This window comes from Musa acuminata, chromosome BXJ2-7 (genome assembly GCF_036884655.1).
Source record: "Musa acuminata AAA Group cultivar baxijiao chromosome BXJ2-7, Cavendish_Baxijiao_AAA, whole genome shotgun sequence".
Lineage (NCBI taxonomy): Eukaryota > Viridiplantae > Streptophyta > Magnoliopsida > Zingiberales > Musaceae > Musa > Musa acuminata.
Window position 1 is genome coordinate 9,513,343 of NC_088344.1, and position 24,106 is coordinate 9,537,448.

The 24,106-nt window shown below is 42.7% G+C and overlaps 5 protein-coding genes across 6 annotated transcripts; all 5 read right to left on the minus strand.

The window, feature by feature from the left end:
* Window positions 1-223: 223 nt before the first annotated feature.
* Window positions 224-3,286, minus strand: LOC135618071 (uncharacterized). The gene is made up of 2 exons (XM_065118973.1): window positions 2,534-3,286; window positions 224-2,359 (listed from the first exon to the last, which is right to left on the minus strand). The coding sequence occupies exons 1-2, from the start codon at window positions 3,284-3,286 to the stop codon at window positions 224-226; spliced, it is 2,889 nt and encodes a 962-aa protein (XP_064975045.1).
* On the minus strand, window positions 3,287-4,234 carry LOC135618072 (uncharacterized). Its single transcript, XM_065118974.1, has one exon. The coding sequence runs from the start codon at window positions 4,232-4,234 to the stop codon at window positions 3,287-3,289; it is 948 nt and encodes a 315-aa protein (XP_064975046.1).
* Window positions 4,235-8,975: 4,741 nt separating this feature from the next.
* On the minus strand, window positions 8,976-11,846 carry LOC103991499 (protein TIFY 6b). Of its 2 annotated transcripts, none has more exons than XM_009410980.3 (7): window positions 11,601-11,846; window positions 10,715-10,905; window positions 10,370-10,629; window positions 10,198-10,288; window positions 9,753-10,116; window positions 9,502-9,559; window positions 8,976-9,365 (listed from the first exon to the last, which is right to left on the minus strand). In XM_009410980.3, exons 1-7 carry the CDS (start codon window positions 11,668-11,670, stop codon window positions 9,167-9,169), a joined length of 1,233 nt encoding a protein of 410 aa, XP_009409255.2. In that variant the 5' UTR covers window positions 11,671-11,846; the 3' UTR covers window positions 8,976-9,166. The 2 variants fall into 2 exon arrangements, with proteins under 2 accessions (XP_009409255.2, XP_064973092.1); XM_065117020.1 differs by having other exon boundaries at window positions 10,715-10,873; window positions 11,601-11,845.
* A 7,417-nt stretch (window positions 11,847-19,263) lies between these two features.
* LOC135618073 (HMG-Y-related protein A-like) lies at window positions 19,264-19,683 on the minus strand. The gene has a single exon (XM_065118975.1). It carries the CDS (start codon window positions 19,681-19,683, stop codon window positions 19,264-19,266), a length of 420 nt encoding a protein of 139 aa, XP_064975047.1.
* A 960-nt stretch (window positions 19,684-20,643) lies between these two features.
* LOC103991500 (uncharacterized protein At1g66480-like) lies at window positions 20,644-22,824 on the minus strand. The gene is made up of 2 exons (XM_009410981.3): window positions 22,133-22,824; window positions 20,644-21,110 (listed from the first exon to the last, which is right to left on the minus strand). The coding sequence occupies exons 1-2, from the start codon at window positions 22,697-22,699 to the stop codon at window positions 21,060-21,062; spliced, it is 618 nt and encodes a 205-aa protein (XP_009409256.2). The 5' UTR covers window positions 22,700-22,824; the 3' UTR covers window positions 20,644-21,059.
* Window positions 22,825-24,106: the final 1,282 nt, after the last annotated feature.

A 24,106-nucleotide genomic window follows, 5' to 3' on the forward strand; every position in this document is an offset into this window, starting at 1 on the left:
AGCTCCTGGTCCGAAGGGTGGCGATTGCAACCTCAAGCGGCAAGATAGCTTCGGTTCTGAATGTCAGACTGTACGGGGACTCTCCCGTCGCGGTCTTGGGCGTGGTGCGCAGTGACCATAGGACGCTAGAGAGTTCGTTCGTCAAGGCCGATCGGGCTGCGGACACCCTTCTTTTGAGTCCATCCAAGATGGACCGATTGGTGACCTCCGCCAGCCCGTTCGTCTAAGGGTGGGCCACCGAGCTGAACCTCAGTTGGATGCCATGGCTAGCACAGAACTCTCGGAACCTTCTACCGGCGAACTGGGGTCCATTATCCGTAATAATGGCTTTGGGCAACCCGAAACGAGTTACTAGGTTCCTCCACACGAACTTCTCTATTTGATGTTCCGTGATCGTCGCCAACGGCTCGGCCTCGACCCACTTTGTGAAATAGTCCACTCCCATGATGATGTACTTCCGCTGCCCCAAAGCCGGTGGGAAAGGTCCAAGCAGGTCCAAACCCCACTGCGCGAAGGGCCATGCGCTATCGATGGGGCTGAGCAGGACCGCAGGCTGTCGGGGTGTGCGGGCGTGTTCTTGGCACGAATCACACCGTTGTACGTAAGCCTTCGTGTCCCCGCACATAGTCGGCCAGTAGTAACCTTGGCGGAGTATTTTGTGTGCCAGGGTTCGCCCGTCGACGTGTTCTCCGTAGACTCCCTCGTGGATCTCGGCCAAGACCGTCCGGGTTTCGTCAGGCTCCAAGCATCGTAGGAGGGGGTAGGTGAAGGACCGCCTATAAAGCTGCCCACTCTCCTCGGTGTACCATGCATGTGTACGACGCACACGTCGGGCCGTGACTTCGTCGTGGGGAAGGGTCCCGTCTCTTTTGAAGCGTAGCAGCTCCTGTACCCATGTGATCGGCGCGCTGCTAGGGGCCGTAGCCGCTATTTCGATGGCGCGGGCAGGAAGTTCCTCGACCTTCGTCCACGCTTCGAAGGTCGGCTTTGACGCCAACTTAGCTAGCGCGTCGGCTCGCTCGTTCTCCTCCCTCGGAACTTTAGATAGCGCGAAATATGGAAACTTGGCAATGAGGTCCCTTACCCGTGCCAGGTATTTCGCCATGGTCGGGTCCCGAGCTTCGTATCCACCGCTGAGCTGCTCGGCGACAAGCTGTGAGTCGGTGAGGACGTGTATCGCAGCCACTTGCATCTCGAGGGCCAACCTGAGTCCTGCTACGAGTGCCTCGTACTCCGCTTCGTTGTTAGTGGCATTAAAACCAAAGCGGAGGAAGTGCTCGAACGAGCGTCCGTCGGGGGCGAGCAGCACCAGCCCTACGCCGGCACCCTTTGAGCTGGCCGAGTCGTCCACATGTAAGAGCCAAGCTTCGGGAGGTTGCTCGAGGTCCCTTTCTTCCATCTGGGTTAACTCCGCGATGAAGTCGGCTACCGCCTGGGCCTTGATGGCGGTCCTGGGCACATATCTTATATCATGCTCGTCGAGCTCCACTGCCCATTTGAGGAGCCGACCTGCAACATCAAATTTAGATAAGACCTGTTGAAGAGGTTGGTCGGTGATGACCTCCACCGGGTGGGCCTGGAAGTAGGGGTGCAACTTCCGAGCTGACAGCACTAGGGCGAGTGCGAGCTTCTCTATTGGCGGGTAACGCCCCTCGGGTCTGCTCAGGGCATGGCTGATGTAGTAGATAAGAAGTTGCTCGCCAGAGCTTTCTTTGATCAAGACAGAACTGACTACATGTGGGGAAGCCGCTAGGTAGAGGCCCAGCTTCTCCCCGGGAGAAACAGAGGCGAGTCGGGGGAGGCTGGCCAAGCGCTGCTTTATTTGTATGAAGGCCTCTTCGCACTCCGTCGTCCACTGGAAGTTTTTCAGGCTCTTGAGCGCCCTGAAGAAGAGGAGGCAGCGATCGCCCGACCGGGCGAGGAAGCAAGAGAGGGCGACAAGCCTTCCGTTAAGTCGCTGCAGGTCTTTGACCGTCCGGGGTGACTGCATGTCGATGATGGCCTGAACCTTCTCCGAGTTGGCGTCAATTCCTCTTTCGTGTATGATGAACCCGAGGAATTTTCCGGAGGTGACGCCGAAGGCGCATTTTGTGGGGTTAAGTCGCATACCGAACTTGCGCAGCGTGGCGAACGCCTCGGTCAGGTCGGCTAGGTGCGTTCTGGCCTCTTGGCTTTTCACGATCATGTCATCTACGTAAACATCCATGTTCCTCCCAATCTGATGGGCGAACATCTTATTCACCGTTCTTTGATACGTGGCCCCGGCGTTCTTCAACCCGAACGGCATGACCTTATAGAAGTACACCCCTTGATCGGTGAGGAAGGTCGTATGCTTTTCGTCTTCGGGCGCCATCCTGATCTGGTTGTATCCCGAATAGGCGTCCATAAAAGAGAGGCGTGCGTGTCCGACTATTGCGTCGACTAGTTGGTCGATCTTCGGGAGGGGGTAGCAGTCTTTCGGCCATGCATTGTTGAGACTGGTGTAATCAACGCACATCCTCCAGCTTCCATTGTGTTTTTTCACGAGAACTACATTGGATAGCCATTGAGGATATCTGGCTTCTTCTATGAAGCTTGCCGCTAAAAGTCGGCCCACTTCTTCTCGTATGGCGCGTTGCCGGTCAGGGGCCTGCCGCTTAGGCTTTTGCTTCACCGGGCGAGCATCAGGTGGGATGTTGAGGTGATGCTGTGCGACCTCTGGATCGACGCCCGTCATGTCAGAAGGTGACCAGGCGAAGATGTCGGTGTTCTCCCGTAGTAGACCAACGAGTTGCTCCCGTTCCCACTCGGGCAGTTCCGAACCGACCCTGACCGTCTGGTCTGGCCGAGCTTCTTGCAGTGGTATGTCAATGGTGGATCCACTTGGCTCGGGATGAGGGGCCGGTTTTTTTGTTTCCCGCGGGTCTTCCAATGGTGGCTCAATCCTGGACTCTCGGGGGCTTCCCGTAACTTCCCCAACCCCAGCGTAAGTCGGGAATTTGATGGTTTGGTAGTAGGTCGAGACGACGGCTCTGACCTTGTTGAGGGTTGGTCGGCCGAGTATGGCGTTGTAAGCAGTGGGAAGGTCGATCACTAGAAAAATGGTCATTACCGTCTTCGACCTTGGCGGGACCCCTAAGGTTAAGGGCAGGGTGATAGCTCCCAGTGGTGAAATTGAGTCTCCTGTGAACCCGATGAGCGCTGAGCACATCGGGCTCATGTTCCCCTTAACCAAGCCGAGCTTCTGGAAGGCGTCGAGATAAAGTATGTCGGCCGAGCTCCCAGTGTCGACCATGATCCTCCTCATCTACGCGTTGGCCACCTTGGCCGATATTATGAGAGCGTCGTCGTGCTCGGGCTGTTCGGATGCTCCGGTTGGGAAAGTAATTTTGGGCTCGGGCCCGTGTCTGGAAGCTTCGTTTGGGGCGGCTCGAGCGTACGCCTTTCTTCCTAACATGGAGCCCCCACCCGATGCGGGGCCGCCAGCTATCACATTGATGTGCCGCTCGATAGGGCCTTCCGGGCGCGGTGACAGCTCTTTTTCCGGCCGGAGGTAATGGCCGAGGTGCCCTCTGCGAATGAGCTCCTTGATCTGCTTTTTCAATTCACGGCACTGTTCGGTGTCGTGCCCATGCTGCCGATGGAAACGGTAATATTTAGAATGGTCCGCGAGCTCTTGCGGGTTCCTCATTGGGTGAGGATCCTTCAATAGTCCCTTCTCCTTCTCATGGAGAAATATTTCTGTTCGGGACAAATTTAAGGTGGGGAGAGGAGTCCTCGGGTCGGATCTATCCAACTTACACCGGGATGTGGAGGGTTGCTGCTGTCGGGGCGGCTCCGACTTGACCTTCTTGTGTTCCTCCCGCTTCCCGGCCATCCACGTTTCTGCGGCGATGAATTGGCTGGCGCGCTGAAGCATTTCAGGGACCGCAGTGGGGGGTCGCTCCACGAGAGACCAAAAGAACCTGGAAGGCCGCAGGCCCATCATGAACGCCTGCATTAATAAAGAAGGGTGAGCGTCCGCCAGTCCCCGAATTTGTGCCGTAAAGCGGTTCACAAAATGGGAGAGGAGCTCGTCTTCCCTTTGGTTGAGCCCGAGGAGCAACGCCATTGATGGCTTTGGGCGAGCGTAAGCCAGGAAGTGAAGCTCGAAATCCGTGGCGAGTTGGTCGAAGGAAGCGACTGTGCCGGCCTTCAGACCGCTATACCACGCGCGGGCCGATCCCCGCAGAGTGGTCGGGAATGCCCTGCACATCAGGGCGTCAGAAGTCCCGTATAGCGCCAACTAGGCACGAAAAGCGGCCACATGGTCTGCAGGGTCAGTGGCGCCGTCATACGCGTCTAGCGAGGGGAGGCGGAAGTGTGGCGGGATCGCTTGATCCTGTATCTCGAAGGTGAACGAGGGTCCTTGCTGTCTGTGTGCCCCGAGTTCTCCTTTTGACTTACGAACTTCTTGTTACACTTCGTCGAGTCGTTGACTGACGAGGCGCAATTGAGCTCGTAAGGCGTTTGTTGAGTCGGCAGACGGGGCCTCGGGCTCGGGGCGGCTCGCCGCGTCTTCCGTATCCCGGCTCCCGGGCCGGATTGTCAGGTTTCGATGCGAGGTGGGGAGCTCGGGAAGTGGTATGTGAGTCCGGGCAGGGGTGTCCTGCTGCCGCGAAGGTTGAGCCGGACGCGGGGGGGTCCGTTGGGAGACGATCGGGATGATAGTTTGCACCATGCCCATAAGGGCTCGGACCTGGTGGGCGAGGTTGTGAAAGGCCTCGGCTGATATCGTCGACGGGCCGGCGGGTGCGCCGTCGGGAGGTGACAAGCCTGGGTCGTTAAACAGCCGCCAGTAACGCTCTGACGTTGCGGCGAGGTGTTCGTCGTGAGATTCCTCGTGCGCGGGATTTTTTGCCGGGGTGTCGATTGTGGGCGGCACGACGGCCGCAGGCTCGCCAAAGTGGATTCGCTGGTGGCTCGACATTCGGGCTCTCCTTCTACCGCCAATCTGTTATGGTAAATAACTTTTTTAGCCGTGACCTTGGGGTCGACGCGGTCGGTTCAGGGGTCCGAATGGCTGGGATCAAACGTAGCTCCTCCCGAGATCTTGAGGCGGCCGACTGCGAGAGATTTGGCTGGAAAAGTCCGCGACGTCGGGCAGGGTCAGCTTCGGTCAAGTACCTGCACACAGGTTGGGTCGATGGTTCGGCCCGACCCCTCCGACGATCTAGTTAGTGATTCTGAGAGGAGTTTTTGGATTTAGTCCCTTTTTTCCGTTGGGAGCCCGGGGGCCTTTATAGGTGAGTTTGATGTTACCTGATGTGCCCTCCTGTCAGAGCAGGGTCGTACCTCTGATGGCGTCTGTCGTCGTCGTGGGCGTTGCCTGACCGGCCGAGCTGCCTCAGGGCATGGCGAGCCTCGGTTGACGCCTTCCCCTGCCTCGGTCGATCGTGGGGGGTCAGACGATGAGATCCTTTGGGTACGATGAGTGAGGGTGCACATTATGTTGGTGTTTAATGCTCGTCCCCTGAGGCAGTGTGCCGTCCAGGAGTGGCTGACGTCGTGGTATGTCACGTCAAACCCGGTGTGTTATGTCAAGTCCGGTGTGTCGCATCAAATCTGTTTTTACCCCTATAAGTTCTTGTGCTACCCACCTAGCAAATCCAAGAGTATTAGATTCAATTATATTTCATGATAACCTTAATTAGTTTCTTATAAAATAATATCGATGAGCCTTAGTTAAATCGATCATATTAACATATATCAAGTCAAATATTATTTTAATCCAAAAGTTTAAGCTTGTTAAATTATAAGTCAATCCAATATATGTATTCTTTAGGTGGGATTATTCTTTTAATTCTTTATTCAACCTCTTCTCATAGATGAATATTTGAACCTATTTTTTCATCAAATCACGATTAATATTTAATTTTATTATTTAATCTTTTTATAAATCTTAACTCTGATACCATGTTATAAATCAATGATGAGTTTTTCAAGTTAACTAGGGTTAACATATATCAGGTCAAAGACCAATTTAACTAAAAGAAACACTTAAACTTGTTATGTTATGAGCAAGCTGAGTATATGTCTTTTTCAATTTTTTTGATGTGAGATTATTTTTTTTTATTCACTCCTAACACATGAATATTTGCTAATAAGTCTTTAATATCTTTTCATAGCTATTGGTATGAAGTAAATAAATCATCGTAAAAACTCGAATGTTGGTGCACTCGCATAAGCTAATGTCAATACTTAATGTATCATTTTGTTTCGGACAAATGGAATAAACGAGGAGATTTAGTGAAAACTAAGCAATTTTTTGGTAATTGGGATCCAGTGATTATTGATATCATTCTTGAATGAGGAATTGAAAGCTCGGATGGAAAGGAAAGCTCGAGTTCCACATTTTCTCTCAAAGATACATCATTATATAGCCTATATTGATTACTATTAATAGAAAAAATTTAGAAGATAAAATTCTAAATCCAAGGATAGATGACTCATAAACCGGATCATGAGGATCCAATACCTAACTAACTATAGGGCCTCCACAAGATCTAATGGCCTTACTGACGGGGAAAAGCTAACTTCAAGTCGTGCTTAGGCCAACAATATTTAAGGCCAGTTTCTCCCCCGTTGGAATTAAATGTGAAAGACTTTTATTAGATTTTGAATTCAAGTATGAAACGAAGTAGAATTCTAGAGATTATGTGAGTACTACGCACAACATATTTAAGACATAGTGCCTATTACGATCGACTATGATTGTAAGCTCCTTGGAGAATGAAGATGAGCTATAACAACTTCTTTTCGGCGAAACAACTAAAATAACTAATCATCAATTGAATTCATCATCATAATAAAAATGTGAAGGTCAAGCCCTTTTTTTTTGTCTTAATTTCTAAGAGGTAATGGCTTATGTTTAGAAAAGATGTCTTTTAGAATCGTAGAAGCGTATTAGCACAATATAAATTATGATAAATCCATAAAAAAAAATGTATTAGCATACAAAATTTAAGATATTATAGTTTGAGAGAAACCAATAAACTTATTTTGGCAGGCACTAACATTAGCACATCAGAGGACGTAACTCGTTACTCTTCTTTGATATATGTGTTGGTGAGTTTAGTAGAACAGAAATCTTCTTTATGGAGTTTTAAGGGTCAAACCGGTTGGAAGTCCGGTTCACGAATTTGCCGGTCTGATCAATCGGTCCGGTCGGGGTTTGATAACTATGGTGATGACTCACCCCACACAACGCAGGCTCATCCCCAAATTTCTATTCCTGCCTGCTTCCAACTCGTCCTCTTTTCCTGCCCCCATCATTAGCAATGGTGAGAGGATCAAGGATAGGGAAGACGGGTGTGGTTGGGGATATTGTGAGGCACCGAACCATGGCGTTGGAGGAAACAACGCCACCATAGAAGGACAACACGAGTAATGACTCGAAGATCCATCGCAAAGAAGTGCAGATTCCATCTATGCATGCGTGGTAAGTTTCTCTCCTTTCCAAACCAAAAACAATTCTTTATTTCCTCCCTGTCCATCGTTATCAATGATATTTCACGTCTCATTTTTCTTTCTCCTCCCTTACGTCTGCAAGCATTTTGCCACTTCCAATCAGTGTTGACAAAGATTCTTTTATCTTTATGTCTCCCTTTGTATGATTTGTGTGCAACTCTCGTGATCATACTACTTGCAATCTGAAGTGTATGTTTTTGTCATCGAGACTGTACGAGACAAGTGGAAAGTAAAATATAATTCTAGAATATTTGATTAGATGATATAATTGAAGATAAGACAATTCATGGAAGATTTTGAAAGCATAAGATAATATAAAATTATCGTTCTTCCTCCAGAAACACACATGGATTGTTAGTTGAAAGAAGTTCATCCTATCTTGGTTATATAATTTTTTTTTTCTATTTCAAGTTTATTTTTCTTTGTATGGTACCAAAGGGACAATGATGTGAAGATGTTCTTTAAAAGATTCCATAGATTTAAGTTTAAGGCAAAACAATAACTCTCTTTTCAGATGTCTTTTAGTAAATATATTAATAGTTTTAGTGTGAAACTCTTTTTATCATTGTCAATAAAAATAAATAAAAATTAAAAGACTTGTATGGAATCTTTTCTCACAAATCAAAACATGTGAAAGATTGAAGAGATGAAAAATGATTTTATGCTAATGAGATATTATGTCTCATAATCTTTCTAAAGATATTATTAATTGTAAGTCGACTTCAAATATGATCTTCTTTTTTTTTCTCTTATCTTTAGCCTAATTCTCTTGTTTTTGTATTTCTTGGTGATGATGGTTACAATTGTCTCATCAAAATAAGTGATATATATATCCAAAGAAACAAGCTTGAAGAGCCAAAGAACAACTTGGGCGTCTATCTAAGATACTAAGTTATAAGGGAATTAAACTCTCAATACTTTTCAAAAACTTGTATGAGAATACATGTATTAGATTCTAAACTTACATGTATCATGACCTTAGAATGCGTACAACTTACATGTATCTTAATACGCTTCACATTTCCTAACTTCTCTACAACTAGGACCAAACTAGTCGAAGGTTCTTTTGCAGCCCTCCACTCCACTCCATATTCCTAGGGAAAACACAAGAAATATACAATACCAACTTGTCATAAGCTAACAAGTGAATCTTGAGATGATGATGCGTGCATCCTTCCTTTTCTTTTTATCAACTTGCCATGAACCTTTTAAGTAATCTTCGAGACTATGTTTCATCCTTGTTTTAATATTTCGCACTTGAAACATTCTTTTTTGTCATGGAGAAGAAGATGTCCTGTGATGACAATCAATATATGCAAATCTACCCGAGTGAATCTTGTATTTAATGTTAGTCTTCCCAACTTTACAAGAATCCCCGTATGTATTTACAAGTACAATAGGAAAAGATGGAAATGTAAAATCTAGTCACATACTGAGCATCATGAAAGCCAACTAACAAAATTGCGACTTGAGTATCTGATGCTCCGTAAATGAAATTTAGTTGTAGAATACATTGACAGGAAAGTTTTACACTGAGTTCTCTCATTAATGTTTGAACAGCTCCAATCACATTTACTTATGAAAGCCATTCTATTTGACAGAACATATGATAAGTCCTCCAATTTGATTTTGAAAACACTGCAGTCGCGGTATCGGGGGCTCAAATACATAACATTCTCTATATCCTTAATTTAGTACTTAGGGAATCCCCATAGCTGATACCACTCTTTTGGTTCCTTAAATCCGACGAGTCCTCTCGGTTACTTGAAACATTGACATCAGCTAATGAAGATATGCTCGATGCACTGGCACTCTCAAGTCCGCTACCAATCTCAGAGGTTTTCTTGATGCAAGAATAGGGCATCGCATCGTTCACCCTGTAAAAGTAATACGGCATCGAAAGAAAATCAACAGCTTAGTGCAAAAAAAACTCGGGTCGATTGTAAGCATATTTCTTGAAGATATAAGCATTCTAATGAGCAACAAAGACATATATGAACATGATAAACCTACCTTTCCTTACGTTTTTCAAGAAATCGTGCTAATGATGCCTTCCGAGCTTGAGGTACAGCTGCATACATATATCACCAATCTAATTAGATGAAACCACTACCAAAAAATAAAAAAGCCTGTGTATGGCTTGATTGTAGAAGAAGAAGAAGAAGAAGAAGAGAATGATTGTGACATATTTCTTGTGCAATTAATTTCCATGCAATCCACCTATTCAATTATGCACACCTGATCATCCTTAAAACAAAATATACCTCGGGGCATGATAGCTGCACTAGTTATAGAGCCTACAGCAGCGGAAGATGTTCTGGGTGGCCCTTGCTGCGTTGAGGGGGACAAGGTACCAACAACCTTCGCACCTACTGAATCATTTTTGGTGCTACTTACACTACTTGAGTTAGCCACCGTGTGCAAGGTCACCGGTATCGGGTTCGAGAAGACTGAGCAGGGTGATGCCACACGAATTGGAGTCGGGTTCAAGATCTGCTTTGCATTTAACCCATCAGATCCAGAAATTTTAGGTGGAACCGGAGGTGTGACCGACAAAGGTGCTTCAGATCTCGAAGCATTTGAAGCCCCATTGGATCCGTTACTTGCCAGCATCAAGATTGCTTGAGCCTGAAAGAACAGATGTTAGGAAAACAGCTTCACCATTATGAAATCAACATTTCAACCTCCGGTAGATCATACCCACCATACCTTATCAAAAGAGACATCATCATATACATTAACTGTGCCAGCATAAAATATAGTTAGCTGTGCACTCGTCGGGGCCGGTTTGGGCATGTTCCTGTATGAAGGAATCCATTATAAGAGACAAAGACAACAACAATACTGGCATGCCCATTAACGATAACGACACATTTCTTACCATGATGGAAGGGCTCCAACACAAGTATTAACAACAGGGGTGTTCAATGCAACTCCTGCGAAAGGCTGCTGATTTAAATTGGTTATCATGATATTCGGAGCACTCTGGGTGCCATGAATCTTGAAGTAAGGGCTATTAGTTGTGATGGGAAGGGAATGATGTGAAACCACAGGGAATGTTCCGGCTTCACTCGACTGGCGTGTGGAAGAACTAAAGGTCGTAGTGGCCTGAGGCTGGTAATCCTGCAGGCTGAATGATCTCTAGAAGATACAAGAATGTGTCAGTTTGATAAAAACAATTCCAGTGTTGCGTAACGAGGTTAACGACCCGAAGATGTACACACACCTGCTGTGCCAATGCAGAGAAGTCACTGCGATCGGCCTCGAAGGCATCAACAACCGAAACAGGATGAAACGTGGGAGAGGACAATCGATCAAATCTGTACTTGTTTGCCCTCTCCTCTTGTGCAGCCTTGTGGAGCATGAATTGCTGCATAGCAGAGGCCTTGTTGGTGAAAGGCCACCGAACGGCCGAGCCTACAGAGGCACCAAGTCTAGAATGAGATTGCGGCCATTCACCATTAATCTCAGCTTTTAAAGAATAATACCCATTTCAAAGTCCAATTTTCATAATCATGTAGGAAAATACTCCTAACATTTTTTTCTTTTCTAAGTTAGCTGACATCTTCAACTTTCTTTTTTATATATTAAAAAAAATAAAAAGACAACCTGTGGAACTCACTCTGTGTTCAACATAAAGGAGAATAAGGAAATTAATCTGTAAATTACACTATTTATTTCCTTATAAATTGAGCCACAGGCCTCAATATTTTACCAAGAACATAAAACTGAGTGGCTCGTTCATAAGATAAATTGCAAATCTAGTTTTAAGCAATGGAAACGAAAGACGCAGCATCCAAAATCCAAAAGGATTATTCAGGAATTAAGGCTAACCTTATCTAGCTAACACCACAAGAAACAGAAGGTAATCAAAACCTTGGATTAATCCTACCACCATAAGAACATCATTTCTCCTAGTTAGGCTTTGTTTACAAGTAGGGGCTTTGTTGACAACCAAAAATAGATAAATCCACAAGATCAACAAAATAGCAACGCATGTATAACAACTCTAAAAATATTAAACATGAAGCCTATGAGGCAGAGCTCGGTAGATCAATGAAAACAAGATAAAAAAGAACAAAATTTAAACCTATTGCGCCTAAAAGGTACACCTGCATCATGCCGGCTCCCTTTGGTGTCCTCCTTCCCTATACTCATGCCCAAGAAGTCTCTCTCCATCATAAATCCAAAGGATCACTTCCTGGAACACGCCGACAGATCTGGATCACTTCGTACCGCCTCCTCGTCCCCCTTACCGTTCCTAAACGTCTCTCCTCGCCTCTCCCTTCCTCGCTCTGTCTCTCTCTCCTCCCTGACGCTCCCTTCCGAGAAGGACCAAAGGCTTTATAAAAACAAAAACACTTTTAAATAACAAGGCAATTTAGAGGAGGAATTGGCATGCGGTGGTTAATACAAACAAGGATTACAGGGGTGGGCGGGGGATGCCGGGCCATCCGGTTGGGGTGACCGGCTGGTGCCGGTCACCTCCCCCCACGTGTTCGGCCCGCCAAAGAGATTCCCGGAAGAGCCATACTTTCGCCCCTTTTCTGCTTTTCTCCGCAGAGACACACCTGTCTTATCACTAAAAGCCAGCGTCGGGCCCGCTTGCATATTATTTTTCTCCAATCAAAGGCAGGTACGTCTTCCGAGTAGATTTAAATAAGTAAATTATGCTTCTTCTTCGACTTCCGCGGCGGTCCCAACCTGCGAAGCGGGCGGCCCGAGATCGACACGTGCTCGACACGTTTTTTTTCTTTTTTAGATTTGTGTGCGCGTCTCGGGAGGCGATCACGAGGGCGGATAAGAAATCGTGGGGTGGGGAGCCGTTTCGACGGGGTGGTTAATTCGACGCCTCGGGCCGAACCGGAAGCGGATCGCTCGGTCACCCTCAACTATTTATTATATTTCTCTTTCTTATTTACCAAATTGTTTGACTTTGTTATCGTTTCTCATTTATATAACACACTCAATTTCGACAAATATATATATATATATATATATATATATATATATATATATATATATCTTTTTCGAAAAGAAAAGTAAACCTCGTTCTTTTCAAATCATCCATTAACATCATCATCACATGGTCCCATGACTGGCCTAAATTTGTGTCACGATGGATGGATATACTTTGACAAATGCGGCACCCCTCCGAATCTGGCCATATTGGGCACTGTAATTTTCTGGTCAAAACCTCTGTCTATTTCTTGGATCATGATCAGCTGCTACATGGTAGGTGGCCATCAACGAAATTACAGGATAAAGAGTTTTTTTTTTTGGTGACAAATGTAAGTAGTAGAACTTAATTTAAGAAAGCAAGAAATAAGAAATAAAAGGTTTAATTGATCATATCGCAAATAAGATTTAAGGTTAGGCCTACTTTTTGTCGTTGTATAATTTGTGGAGTTTGTTACTAAATCTCTATGTCATGGTCGAGGAGTTAGCACGGCTCAATCCGATCTCAGATGTGCAAGGTTATCCATGTGGAGACTTGGGAGCATACATGTGTGTCGGGTCAGGTTAAGCTACGAGTCTTGTTGCCTGCTTTTTCTCATCGGACCTACACATAGGTCGAGGTCGAGAGGAAAATTTTTCGACTCAATCTTTCCAAAGCTTAAGTTAGCATTTAGTGGAATAAGAGTGAGTTAAATATATGAAAAGTCCTCCTCCTCTTGATTAAGGAGGGTTAGCTTTTATACATACGAGGATGAGTTGATCATACGGGATCAATTAACTACGGTTGGCTCCTTAAGTAGTCGGCTTAAGCTTTTGTGCGATCGTCAACCAACCTGGATAGATTGGCATCGCGCGGCATCGCCCCGAGCTTTCCAAGACGATTGTATCGTGATGATATTGTTCGTATGGAGGGGGCGACAAGCGATTACCCGTCACGTGTGTACTGTGCGCCATATTGTACTTAAGGTTCCACATATGCATCGTCATATCTGCTTACTTGAGTCCACATAGGCAATATCAAAATATGCCCTATCAGAATTTAAATCTATGTAATGAATCACCAATTCTATACTCATTGTATTACAACATGTCAATCCAAAAATTGAAGTTTAGGGCAAATTGCATTTGATGCACTTTATAATATCAATTCGTAATAACCAAATTCATTGCGTACATTATGCCCAAGCAGCTCTCTATCTCTGTTTGAAAACCTAGTTTTTGAGACTTGTGCAAAACTTGAGTCAATGACCTTATAGTGATTTTAAATTTTTTTTTTTTGTATAGTTTGGATATAGCCTATTTGTTTTGGTATAGCATACATATACTATTAGTTTGTTTAGGTAAATAAAGAATATCAAAAACCTTGCAATAGTTTTAATAATTTTAGCATCACAATGTGTTCTTAAAGGTAATATGTTATATATATATATATATATATATATATATATATATATATATATATATATATATATATATATATATATATATATATATATATATATATATATATATACTTCCTTTCGTGTTTTGTTTTGTTTAATTTGATGCATTTGCTTTTGCATAAGTAAACCCCATATTGATGCATTGTCTTCTATATCTTAAGTCATCACATCAAAGAATCAATAGTTGATACAGATGTCCTATTGCCCACTTCATGTTCATAGATCTTATCATAATATATTTGCACATGGTAACGCATGATGAGTTAATTTAACTCTTTCGATGAGCCCATGTGGCTATCCCTCGTTCGTAGACAAACTCCCCACAGCCAACCATGTTTCTTACATGTGTGGTAACCACACGAGAGCATGCACGTTGATTACCATCTCCTTTATTCTCTCACTTCAGTATGCTTTTTATTGGGCATGGATAGCTCATGATGTCATGCAACATGTACTGGCATCCACATTCTATTTGTGCAATCATGGAATGCAGAATACCACCCATTAAACAAAGAGATGAATGAGACGGGACTTGGGGGAAGTGGGTGAGCATGAGGTGCTTTCAAACTCCCTTTAAGTTTATTAAAAGCAATAAAAGCTAACTTTAATTGCATAAAGCTACGCACTGCTCACACACCCTCTCCATCCTTTCACTTCTTCCACATGCAATAGTATATTGCATTCCCAGTTGAATGAATCCTCTTATCACATCTCCATCATGTAAGATCTAAGCATTAGATCACATCAAGTTGCTGCTGACTCTTGAACTTTATGATAATATAAACCATATGCTTCGTGTGCTATTAATTCGTCTCCTGCACGCAGACTAGAGAATATGTTGTGAATAAAACAATAGACATAAGTTTCCTATTTTCATGGTATGGTAATGATCTACATTTTTTAAAGTATTTTACTCTTTCAAATAAAAGGATTATTTTTGTGTCATGAACTTAGTATCATTGTTACTTTTTTGATTTTTCAACTAGTTGATCATCTCTTATTTTTATTCTATATCACATGGGTGAAAGAAAAAACCTGCATTAGGTGCACCTGCACAAAACATAATTTATTACGTTATCTATTCTTAACATGCATCTCAAGTCTTTTTTTACTACCTGCATTGGGGACACTACATGTGTGCCATTTTCTTAACCCAATGGCTACCATTATCTTATTATTTTATGCCTCCAAAGAGACTAATTTCTTAAGATGTGGTGTTCGTGGTCCTCTCATTTATGTAATCCTCCACTTATATGCGCACCACCATGGTCTTCTCCACAACCTATCCAAATTGCAAGTGGAATATTATCATATGCACAAGATTTGTCGTTGTGGAGACTTGTCCTTTTGTAAAGGACAAGTGGCTCAGTCACCTAATGCCATATTTTGGACACGAGAGGTACGTAATTAGGCCTCGAGACAATGCACCCAACTTGATTAGAGAAGAGGATTAACAGCTAACCTGGTTGTCTTGGAATAATAATTAATGTGGCAAAGTTTGATTAGCAGTCACAGGTGTCCGTCCTTTCCTTGGCCGATATATTCGGCGAGGAGATGCCGACTTATACGTTCCCCGGCGCCAGGGGACTTCCATTAATGGGAAGTGCCAGGTTGGAGCTCTGTCCGGTGGGGACCGCGAGTTGCCTTTTAAGTGGCCGAGGTTTCGTCGTGGTCAGTGGCAATCGCCGAGGAATATTGTGAGCGAACGACCAACCACGATTGGCTGCAGGGGAATTGTCTTAAAGCCGCTCACCGCACAGCAACACGTGTCCCTTTTGCACATTTGAAGACTTCAGAAACCATCTTTTTTATTCAAAGATTTTTTAGTTCTTCCTAAAAATTCGAGAATGAAAAAAATAATAAGATAAATTTCCTTTAAAATATCATGTTTTTACCCCTTTCTTTTAGAGCGCTCACTTTTGATTTATTTTCACATAATATTTTTATATTTTTAAAATATAAAATTATTTCGAATCTTTCGTACCAATATCTTTGTCTCGATCCTATCATTTCTATCTTATTATCCTTATTTTCTACTCTCTTAATATATATTTTTTATTAAATTTTAATATTATTAAGTCTTAATCAAACTAATAATATACTAATTTTAATAAAGGAGAGAGAAAGCAAGTGCGATAATAATCATGATAATAAAAAGGAAAAGAGAAAAAGAGACATGAGGAGGACTCTCACGAGAGAATGAAATTGGTATGTATTTGTCAAGTGATGAAAGATCGGGATTATTATTATTATTTTTTTTAAAACTCTAAGAAAAAAAATCCAAAATAATATGGACAAATAAAAAGGGAAAAATACAAGAAATTCTTAGTCAAACTCAATATCCTTTGTAACCACACGTAAGGAAAAATCCAGAGAAGTCACCAAACCGGAGGCTTGTAAGGCACGAGGTCTGCCGACGTGAAAAGCTATATGGGTTGAATGAGTTGGGTCTATTAGACTTTGTGTCTGCCATTAGTGATTAGACAATGTGCTCTGCTGTTCTCGGGCAAAATGAATTGGGTTGATGATTAAGATATACAAAACGTCATTTGACTTGTGGCTTATCTAATTAATAATTAGCACTAATCATGTCCCCCACTTGGCCTCTCAGTCAGGTTGAATCTCATTTATTGCGTGTTCAATCCTTTTTTAGATGGTCAAAAATAGCTACGGAGAGAGAGAGAGAGAGAGAGAGAGAGAGAGATGCGCACCATCATCTTTATCATTATTATAATGCATGCTGCTAAATATTTCTTCATCGTTAGAGGATTTATTTCGCCCATTTAAGTCTTATTTATCACATATGTCACTTAAAAAGTAATATATGAACTTCTAACTGATATCCTTTCGAGGACTATTTGGTAATGAAAGAAATTTCCTTAATGAAGCAATTTTCTTAAGCTAAATTTAGACTTGCTAACATGCTTTCCAATATCTAAATGTAACCATCTAGTGCATGGATATATTGCAAATTATTAGGGAAGCGTGGTGACAACATCTTGCTAGGTGAATAAATGTCACTATAATTGCAATTGCAAGAAGCCCACTTTCTCCACAACATAGGATACCCATGACTTTTATTCTACTTTTAATAAACTTGATTAATTATTTAGATAATTGAATCCATCCCAAATATTTATCTTTTATTCGTATTTGTTCCAAGCTCAATTGACGAGTATATTATTTATTATTAAGTCAAACAAGCTTAGGTATACGAGAAAAAGAATATATTAGATGAATTATTGCTAAGAATAGCAATACGTATAACACCCATAAATTTATTTTACTTGTTTCGATTCAAGATTCATGTATTTATAATAATTTAAATTATAAATTTAATATCTATTTTTCTACCCATATCCTTCTTAGAAAGGAGTCGACCCAAATAATAACCTAAATTTACCCAACCCTATTAATAACCAGTCACGCAAAAAGTACAAATCATTGGGTTTATATGAAAGAATCATTAGAATTTCAAACATAATATTTTCTAAGATCGTAATTGCATACATATATGCTTTTAGGTCTACTTTATGTTTGTTTGGTCTCTTAGTTTTGGTGTTTTGTTCCTCATAAAGGAAGCAATAAAAAAAATGATAAATGAGGATTGAGTGAAATCTTCAATTGTTTATTGGAGAACAGAAACAATATGCGGCAAGACTATCAATAATTCTAGTCAAATTAATATCAGTTGAGAACATAGACAACGTAGCCAAGTTTACTACTGCTGTTCTATTACTCAACGAGCATAGATCGATCACTTAACCATTCATTTGCACTAAAGAAAGCCTTTTGAGAAGAATTGGATGGTCATTTACAGCAGTATGTGAGCTTCTCTTGATGTGCATAAGTATTGTTGATTTAATCTCTTGGCAACCAAGTGTCATTTATCAGGAGCAATAAATTAAACGATCAATATCATCCATTTGCTGCCTTCTCTTAAGTCGTTCTCTCTTCTTTCTGATCAAAATCTCTTTTACTCGATGTCGAACAGCAATATTTGGCTCATTTTCCTTAATAACCTTTTTGTTTAACAAAAAAAGTTAGAGAATTTTTATTGACGAAGATATATAATCCTATTAGTGTTTGGTAATAAGCATGCTAATTCCGAAGGGTTTATGGTTTCAATTATGCTACAAGGCACAGGTCTGAGTAATACTTCCCTTAACACCTGAATGATTTGATTATATTTGCTGCAACGAATGCGAGTTAATTTAAGTAGCACTAAATGATACGATACGCTATATTGAGTTGGAATTACATGAGATGGATGTGATAGGATTACCAGAGTTATATCCATGATTGGACGCACATTCATTTTAGTGCATAGTCATCTCATTTGGAATGCAAACGATGTGGCAAAGAGAGTGTGCATGCAGCATCGCATGAAAATGTTTTCACACACGACACATGAACTATGATGATACCAGCTATATGAAAGACTGTATTCTCCTTGATATTAACAAGTTCTTCATGTGTTAGTCTAGCTAAGGGTTATATTGGACTCGCTACAATCTTACTTTTTACCTCAATGTTAACTATTACAATGTGAATGCTTCTCAGTTTTCCATCTGATATTGGCAATCTCCCATGCATATGGTGAACATGACGAAACTCATGTCCTGATGAACACACCATTCCCTGTCTTAGTTATACGTGGTGATGACAAGAGCACGGGCAAATGCCACCAGAACATGCAACCAATCACTGCGCTTCCTTTTGTTCCCTGGCAACCGAGCTCCAATGGCACCATGCTGGCCAATCAGGTTGAAGACGACATCTCCAGGATCTGAAGAGGCCAGCGGAAGAGGTTTGTCGGGACAAAGACACCGACTCATTAGAACCCATGTGCTGCTACTGTAAAGTCGAACTACATGCATAGACTATCCTGTAGAGTAGTCCTCTCTTAAGTCTACTTCGTCACCTGTACTTGTCTCCCATTGGCTTTCCATGTCATTATTACAGGAGGTAGAGGATGACTGAATACAGCATGCATATGTTGCAGATTTAGAGTGAAGAGGAAAGGAAGTAAGTAATTGCAGCTGATACTTGTTTGAAGGTGATTGTTGCATCTTTTTTTTTTTTATTAGATAATTAATGCTTGCTAGATTTCATTGAGCCACCAAAGAGCACACAATTAACACAAACAGTTCTAATAGGAGGGGATATTTAACAGTTAAAAATAAAAGAAAAAGAGCACTACAAAATTCACATCCCAGAGAGAATAATCCTAAATGAAAAAAGCTCACCACAATCCTGACCATGTATGTGCATCGTTACGCGCAACAATTACGGCAAGAAACAGCAGGAAGTTAAGAGGTCAGCGGTCGACCTCAACACTTGTTCCCTGTTTGCCGCCGTCAGACCGCATCGTTCACCAGCTCAGGCTTCGCCTAGAGAGGCCGAGACCCACCACCAGTAGTAGCAGAATGAGTGGGATTAACGGCCGTGGGCGGGCGCCCAAGTGGGGCCGGGAGAATCCAGCGGCGAACTTGGCGACGGCGGCGGCGAGGGGGTCCTTGGGCTTGGGGGGCCGCCCGCGGGGGCGCGGCGGCGGGAGGATGGTGCCTCGGGGAAGCAGCTTGGGCTTCCGTGGCGCGTCGGAACCGGGCTTGAAGTAGTTGTTCTTGATGAACAGCAGGCTGCCGGTGTCCTTCATGCCGGCCAAGTGGGCCGTCAGCAGCGACCAGTGTGACGGCAGTAGGTTGCCATACTTGGTCTCCGTGTACTTCGATATGGCAGACTTATTACACCCGTTCTTGTCGTTCAGCGCCGAGATCGCCTCCAGTATCATCTTTCGTTACCGCATAGTGGAGAATTTATGACAAAGAATCTATTATAATGGACAACATGAACCGGAAGATTCTTAACGTACGTCAGGGTATGCTTTTGCTGCCTTCTTCAGTACCGCTAGCCATGGAATATATGCGTTTTGTATCGAGTCTGTATGAGAAGAGAAGAGAAGAGAAGAGGAAGAAGAAAAGGATTTGGGTTAGGGGATGGAATGTTATGGGGCTTGGGTTACAGAGGATTGAGAGGGCTTTTAAAGGGGGAAGACGGACGGATCTGCAGGACTGAATTGAGGGGAGAAATGGGCAAGGAAGAACACAAAAGATTAAACAAATACAAAGAAATACCAGAAAAACATAATTAAATGACGAGGACGACGAAATGCAAGGTGAAAGAAGGGGGATGTGCTCGTCGGGAAGTGATGACGAACGGCTCGATGAGAGATGACGGCGGGGATCATCGGATCGCGGCGAGCGGTGGGAGATGGACATCACACGGATCGGTCTTTTCGCACACAATCCATCGATCAAGTTGACGTTCATTATGCCCATCTTTCAAGTCTTCGAGTTAAAGGGCATTATATGGTGGTCGGTATGTGTTATCCTCAACGCACAATGGATAATTATTTGCTCACCTAATAATAATAAGAATAACATCTTATTGGTATAAGATGATTTTTTTCGATCAAGTAAAAAAAATGTATCATTTCTTAGTCGTCACACCCCCCTAAGAAAAATGCTATGCGAAAGAGACCAATCTAATGGAATAATTTACCTATTCGATCTCCAAAACACTAATTTTATTATCTTTAAATCATTAACCTAAAATATTAATATAAGTTAGCCAAAATTCGTCCATCACTCGAAGATTACCACTTCCACCGTGGGACTAAGTTAAGTGTTACAATATAGATATTGAGGCAGTTGGATTGGATAGATCTTATATTATGAACCTTCGTTGTCTGCAAGATAATTTTATTCTGGTATTGTTGATATTTTCTGTCACCAGACACCTCATTTTACCAGTATGATTTGCTGTCCATGTGAAGAGAATAGCATGCTCCATATCGACTCATAACATGAAGTTTCAGCTGATGCTTACCTTTCTGAAGCTTCTTTTATCTTTTGCCCCCAAGGAAGAAGAGGAGAGATCACGATCATGAACAACAGAAAAGAGGGAACCGCATACGTGCATGACAGAGCACATTTGCTGGCGGAAACAAAGCCCTGACTCCATCACATGGGAACCCATCTTCTCCATCACATGATTGAGTCCAGGCAAGAAGAAAGAACATAACAGAAGCTACTGTGGCAGGTAATAGGAAGCCATGAGCAGCTTCTCATGTTCGACCCGCAAGTAACACTCTCTTCTCCTGGCCTACTAAACATACGCAATAATCTCGTCTGGAGTGACAGCGAACCTCGTTTGCCTCTGTAACAGTGATGTATGGAAACACAAATCAGCAGAGCCTTGGACCAATTCATAGATAACAATCTAATGCTGCACCAAGCTACTTAAGAAGTTTATCTTTTCATTGTCGTAAAAATTAATATGGTGTAGCCTATACAAAAGAATACATTCATAGAAGGTTGGTCATCTTCAAGAACCATATGTAGGAGGTACAGGTAGACCTGATTTGTCGATGGAAGCGGAGGAGTTTTATATGAAGCCAATGTCAGTGTTTGCGGGAAAGTTGTACCGAATCAATGGAGTAAGGATCTTTGGTACTTGAGGGAGAGGGAGTTGGTCATTGAGACTAACCCTCAAGAAAATTTGCTGTGGGTTTGGCCAACTAGCAACAAGGTGAAGATAATATTCTGATAGCAAATATATATACAAAGGCCATACAGAGAAGTAAAAGTATTGGACAAACTATCAAATAATTGGATTATGATCCTTGAGATCATGTGGAGTGAGTCATTCTCTAATTTCCTAATGAAGTTGACTAACATTAACTAAAGCTCGCTGTCCTATGATTCTGTGAGGACAATGAGAAGAGATCAAGCCAGTGGAGATCACTAAAATGTTTGATTAAGATCAATCAGCAAATTGTGCCAGATGTCCATGGTTTTGCAGTTACAGCATCCAATCATCAGAAACAATGTATCGAACAACATCAAAGAGAAAAAGAGAGCGCAAAGAGCATGACAATGTCGAATGGATCTGCAGATAAAAAGGTGAGCTTGATCCAATACCAGAAGATTGCAAATTCTGCTTCTTTAAGTGTTCAACTTCCCAGTATTATAAGTGGTAACAGTTAAAGACTAGTTCTATTGTGCTTTAGATTTGGCATGTGAAGTAATGGATGGAGTTTTTAGGAAGAAAGCTGCTACTAATGGACTTAAAATTGAACCGAAATGACCAACTCTGATCCCATTAACTTTAAACTTAGCGAGCTAACTCGCCGACCAGCACCACAAGCAGAGCTAGCGAGAGAGATCGAGATCACGGACCTCCTTTTGCCGATCGGTTTGAACAGCGGGTATCATCGGCTGCAGCACCCTCGCTGTAGCAGCAGCAGCACCGTCCTTCTCCACACACAGCCGCATGATCTTCTGGGCGGCCTCGGCGGCGTCCCGGCTCTCCTGCATGAGCCTCTCCACTTGCACCTTGGGTAGCCTCATCCGGAGGCGGACCGCTCCGTCCTTGGCCTCCTCGACATCAGCGGCGAAGGACCTACCTGCGAGCGAGAGATCCGACATGGAACGGCGGGTGAGCCTGAGGCTCTCCAGCCGCTCTTTGGCACTCACCTGGAGCTTCCCTGACCAGGCCCTTCTCGGGGCTCGCTGGGTGGGCAGCTCCACGAGAAAGTAGAGCTTCCCCGGCTTGAGCGGCGCGTCCGGGTCGAGTGGCCTCGCCCGGAGGCCGAGGCGACTGACCTCTCCCGACTCGAGGAGGTCATGGCCTCGATGGTCCCGGAGCACATTGATGGCCCGCGCAGGGGGCTTCACCTTGAACGTGGTGCCGTCTATCTTCATGACCTTTGCAGTCTTCTTCTTTGCACCCAATGCGTTGCCCATGTTGTCTCTTCTCTTGTTTCTGTGTCTTTTGGCTTGGAAGAGATGGGGGAAAAGATGGGAAAGGGAGGAGGAAGCAGATAAAAAGGAAGGAGGAGTGAATTAAATAGAGGGGAATGCAACCAACAAATTCGGTCGCACTTCTTCTCCATCCTTTCCCTGCGGAAGGAAGTTATATATTGTATTGTAGTAGTGATTCGTTCATGTGCTCGCGAGGCCTTCAAAGTGCAAGATACATATAAATATTAACTTCCATGTGAAATAGTTCAGTATTAATTAGATAAGTATCCATGATTGGATATATATATATATATATATATAGTGTTGAAATATGACGTTATGGTGATGCAAACACAAGTATGGGTGAGTATGGATCCTCCTCAACATCTAAGGAGCAATAGCATGTAAGTGTCACGTCTCAGTCATCATGGAAACTCATTTCTTGCATCCCAAACATTTATTGACAAGACTCTCACTCGCATTTGTGGGATCGACTTGTCTTATTTTATAGACTCTGTCCTTTTGTCACCTTATATGGATGGAATGGACGGTTAAGATGTGTGAATGGCTTGGACTATGATTAAAATATGAGGCACATGAAGCTTCATGTCGCTCATAGAAATTGAAGAGGATACTCACACATGGAGTGTCACGTAATTAGATCAGAGATGAAGGCTTCTCTTCGTTGTCCCGGGTTTGGCCTCGTTGTGTCTCATTAAAATAAGTGTATGTTTTTGGCTTAGATATATATACATGCGCATATATATTTATTCCTCTAAAATTTGGTATAATATATATGGATTGCTATTGTAAAGTTTTTGGAATCATGATTTTGATGATAGTATTAATTTTATCAGTAGAAAAATGATGTATATATATATATAACTATAATTATTGTAGATGTAAGATATATTATAGATATGATTAGATTTTTATTATAATTATCGATCAATGGAAATAAAGTCTAATTATGATAGGATTTTATATAAGATGATTTTGATAGAAGAGACTCTCCTAATTACTTATTATATATTCTTTTCTTTCGTCAATAAAAATATAGAATTTACTAGGGATTACTAAATAAGGGACTATAGATAATTAATATTATTGAGAGATTACATATGTTCTATTATCTTCCTTTAGTCACGTGAATCAATTTTTAAGAGATTATAAATCTTCTCTCATATCTCCTTTATTCTTATTCCATCACTCATAGTGGTCCTGATAGGAAGAAAGGAGAAGGCGAGTTTAGTTTTTCTTACATATCGACATCATTGTGGCTTTCGAATCTGACAACGATACGCCTACATATTAGATAAAAGATTTCTGAGTAGTATATATTTTATCTATTATTATTTGATTTCAATTTCTAGATTAAAGTTTTTCATATAACAGTAATATAATCATAGT

Bases quoted from the DNA above. Each gene is read 5' to 3' on its own strand.
- LOC135618071 (XM_065118973.1), bottom strand. From the start codon at position 3,286: ATGAGGAGGATCATGGTCGACACTGGGAGCTCGGCCGACATACTTTAT. The intron at 2,360-2,533 runs GTAGTTCTCGTG...GGATACAACCAG, and splicing joins ATCCTCAATGGCTATCCAAT to ATCAGGATGGCGCCCGAAGA.
- LOC135618072 (XM_065118974.1), bottom strand. From the start codon at position 4,234: ATGTGCAGGGCATTCCCGACCACTCTGCGGGGATCGGCCCGCGCGTGG.
- LOC103991499 (XM_009410980.3), bottom strand. From the start codon at position 11,670: ATGATGGAGAGAGACTTCTTGGGCATGAGTATAGGGAAGGAGGACACC. The intron at 10,630-10,714 runs GTGTGTGTACAT...TGTATCTTCTAG, and splicing joins TCTCTGCATTGGCACAGCAG to AGATCATTCAGCCTGCAGGA. The intron at 10,289-10,369 runs GTAAGAAATGTG...TCCTTCATACAG, and splicing joins GTTGGAGCCCTTCCATCATG to GAACATGCCCAAACCGGCCC.
- LOC135618073 (XM_065118975.1), bottom strand. From the start codon at position 19,683: ATGATACTGGAGGCGATCTCGGCGCTGAACGACAAGAACGGGTGTAAT.
- LOC103991500 (XM_009410981.3), bottom strand. From the start codon at position 22,699: ATGGGCAACGCATTGGGTGCAAAGAAGAAGACTGCAAAGGTCATGAAG. The intron at 21,111-22,132 runs GTCCGTGATCTC...TCACTGTTACAG, and splicing joins AAACCGATCGGCAAAAGGAG to AGGCAAACGAGGTTCGCTGT.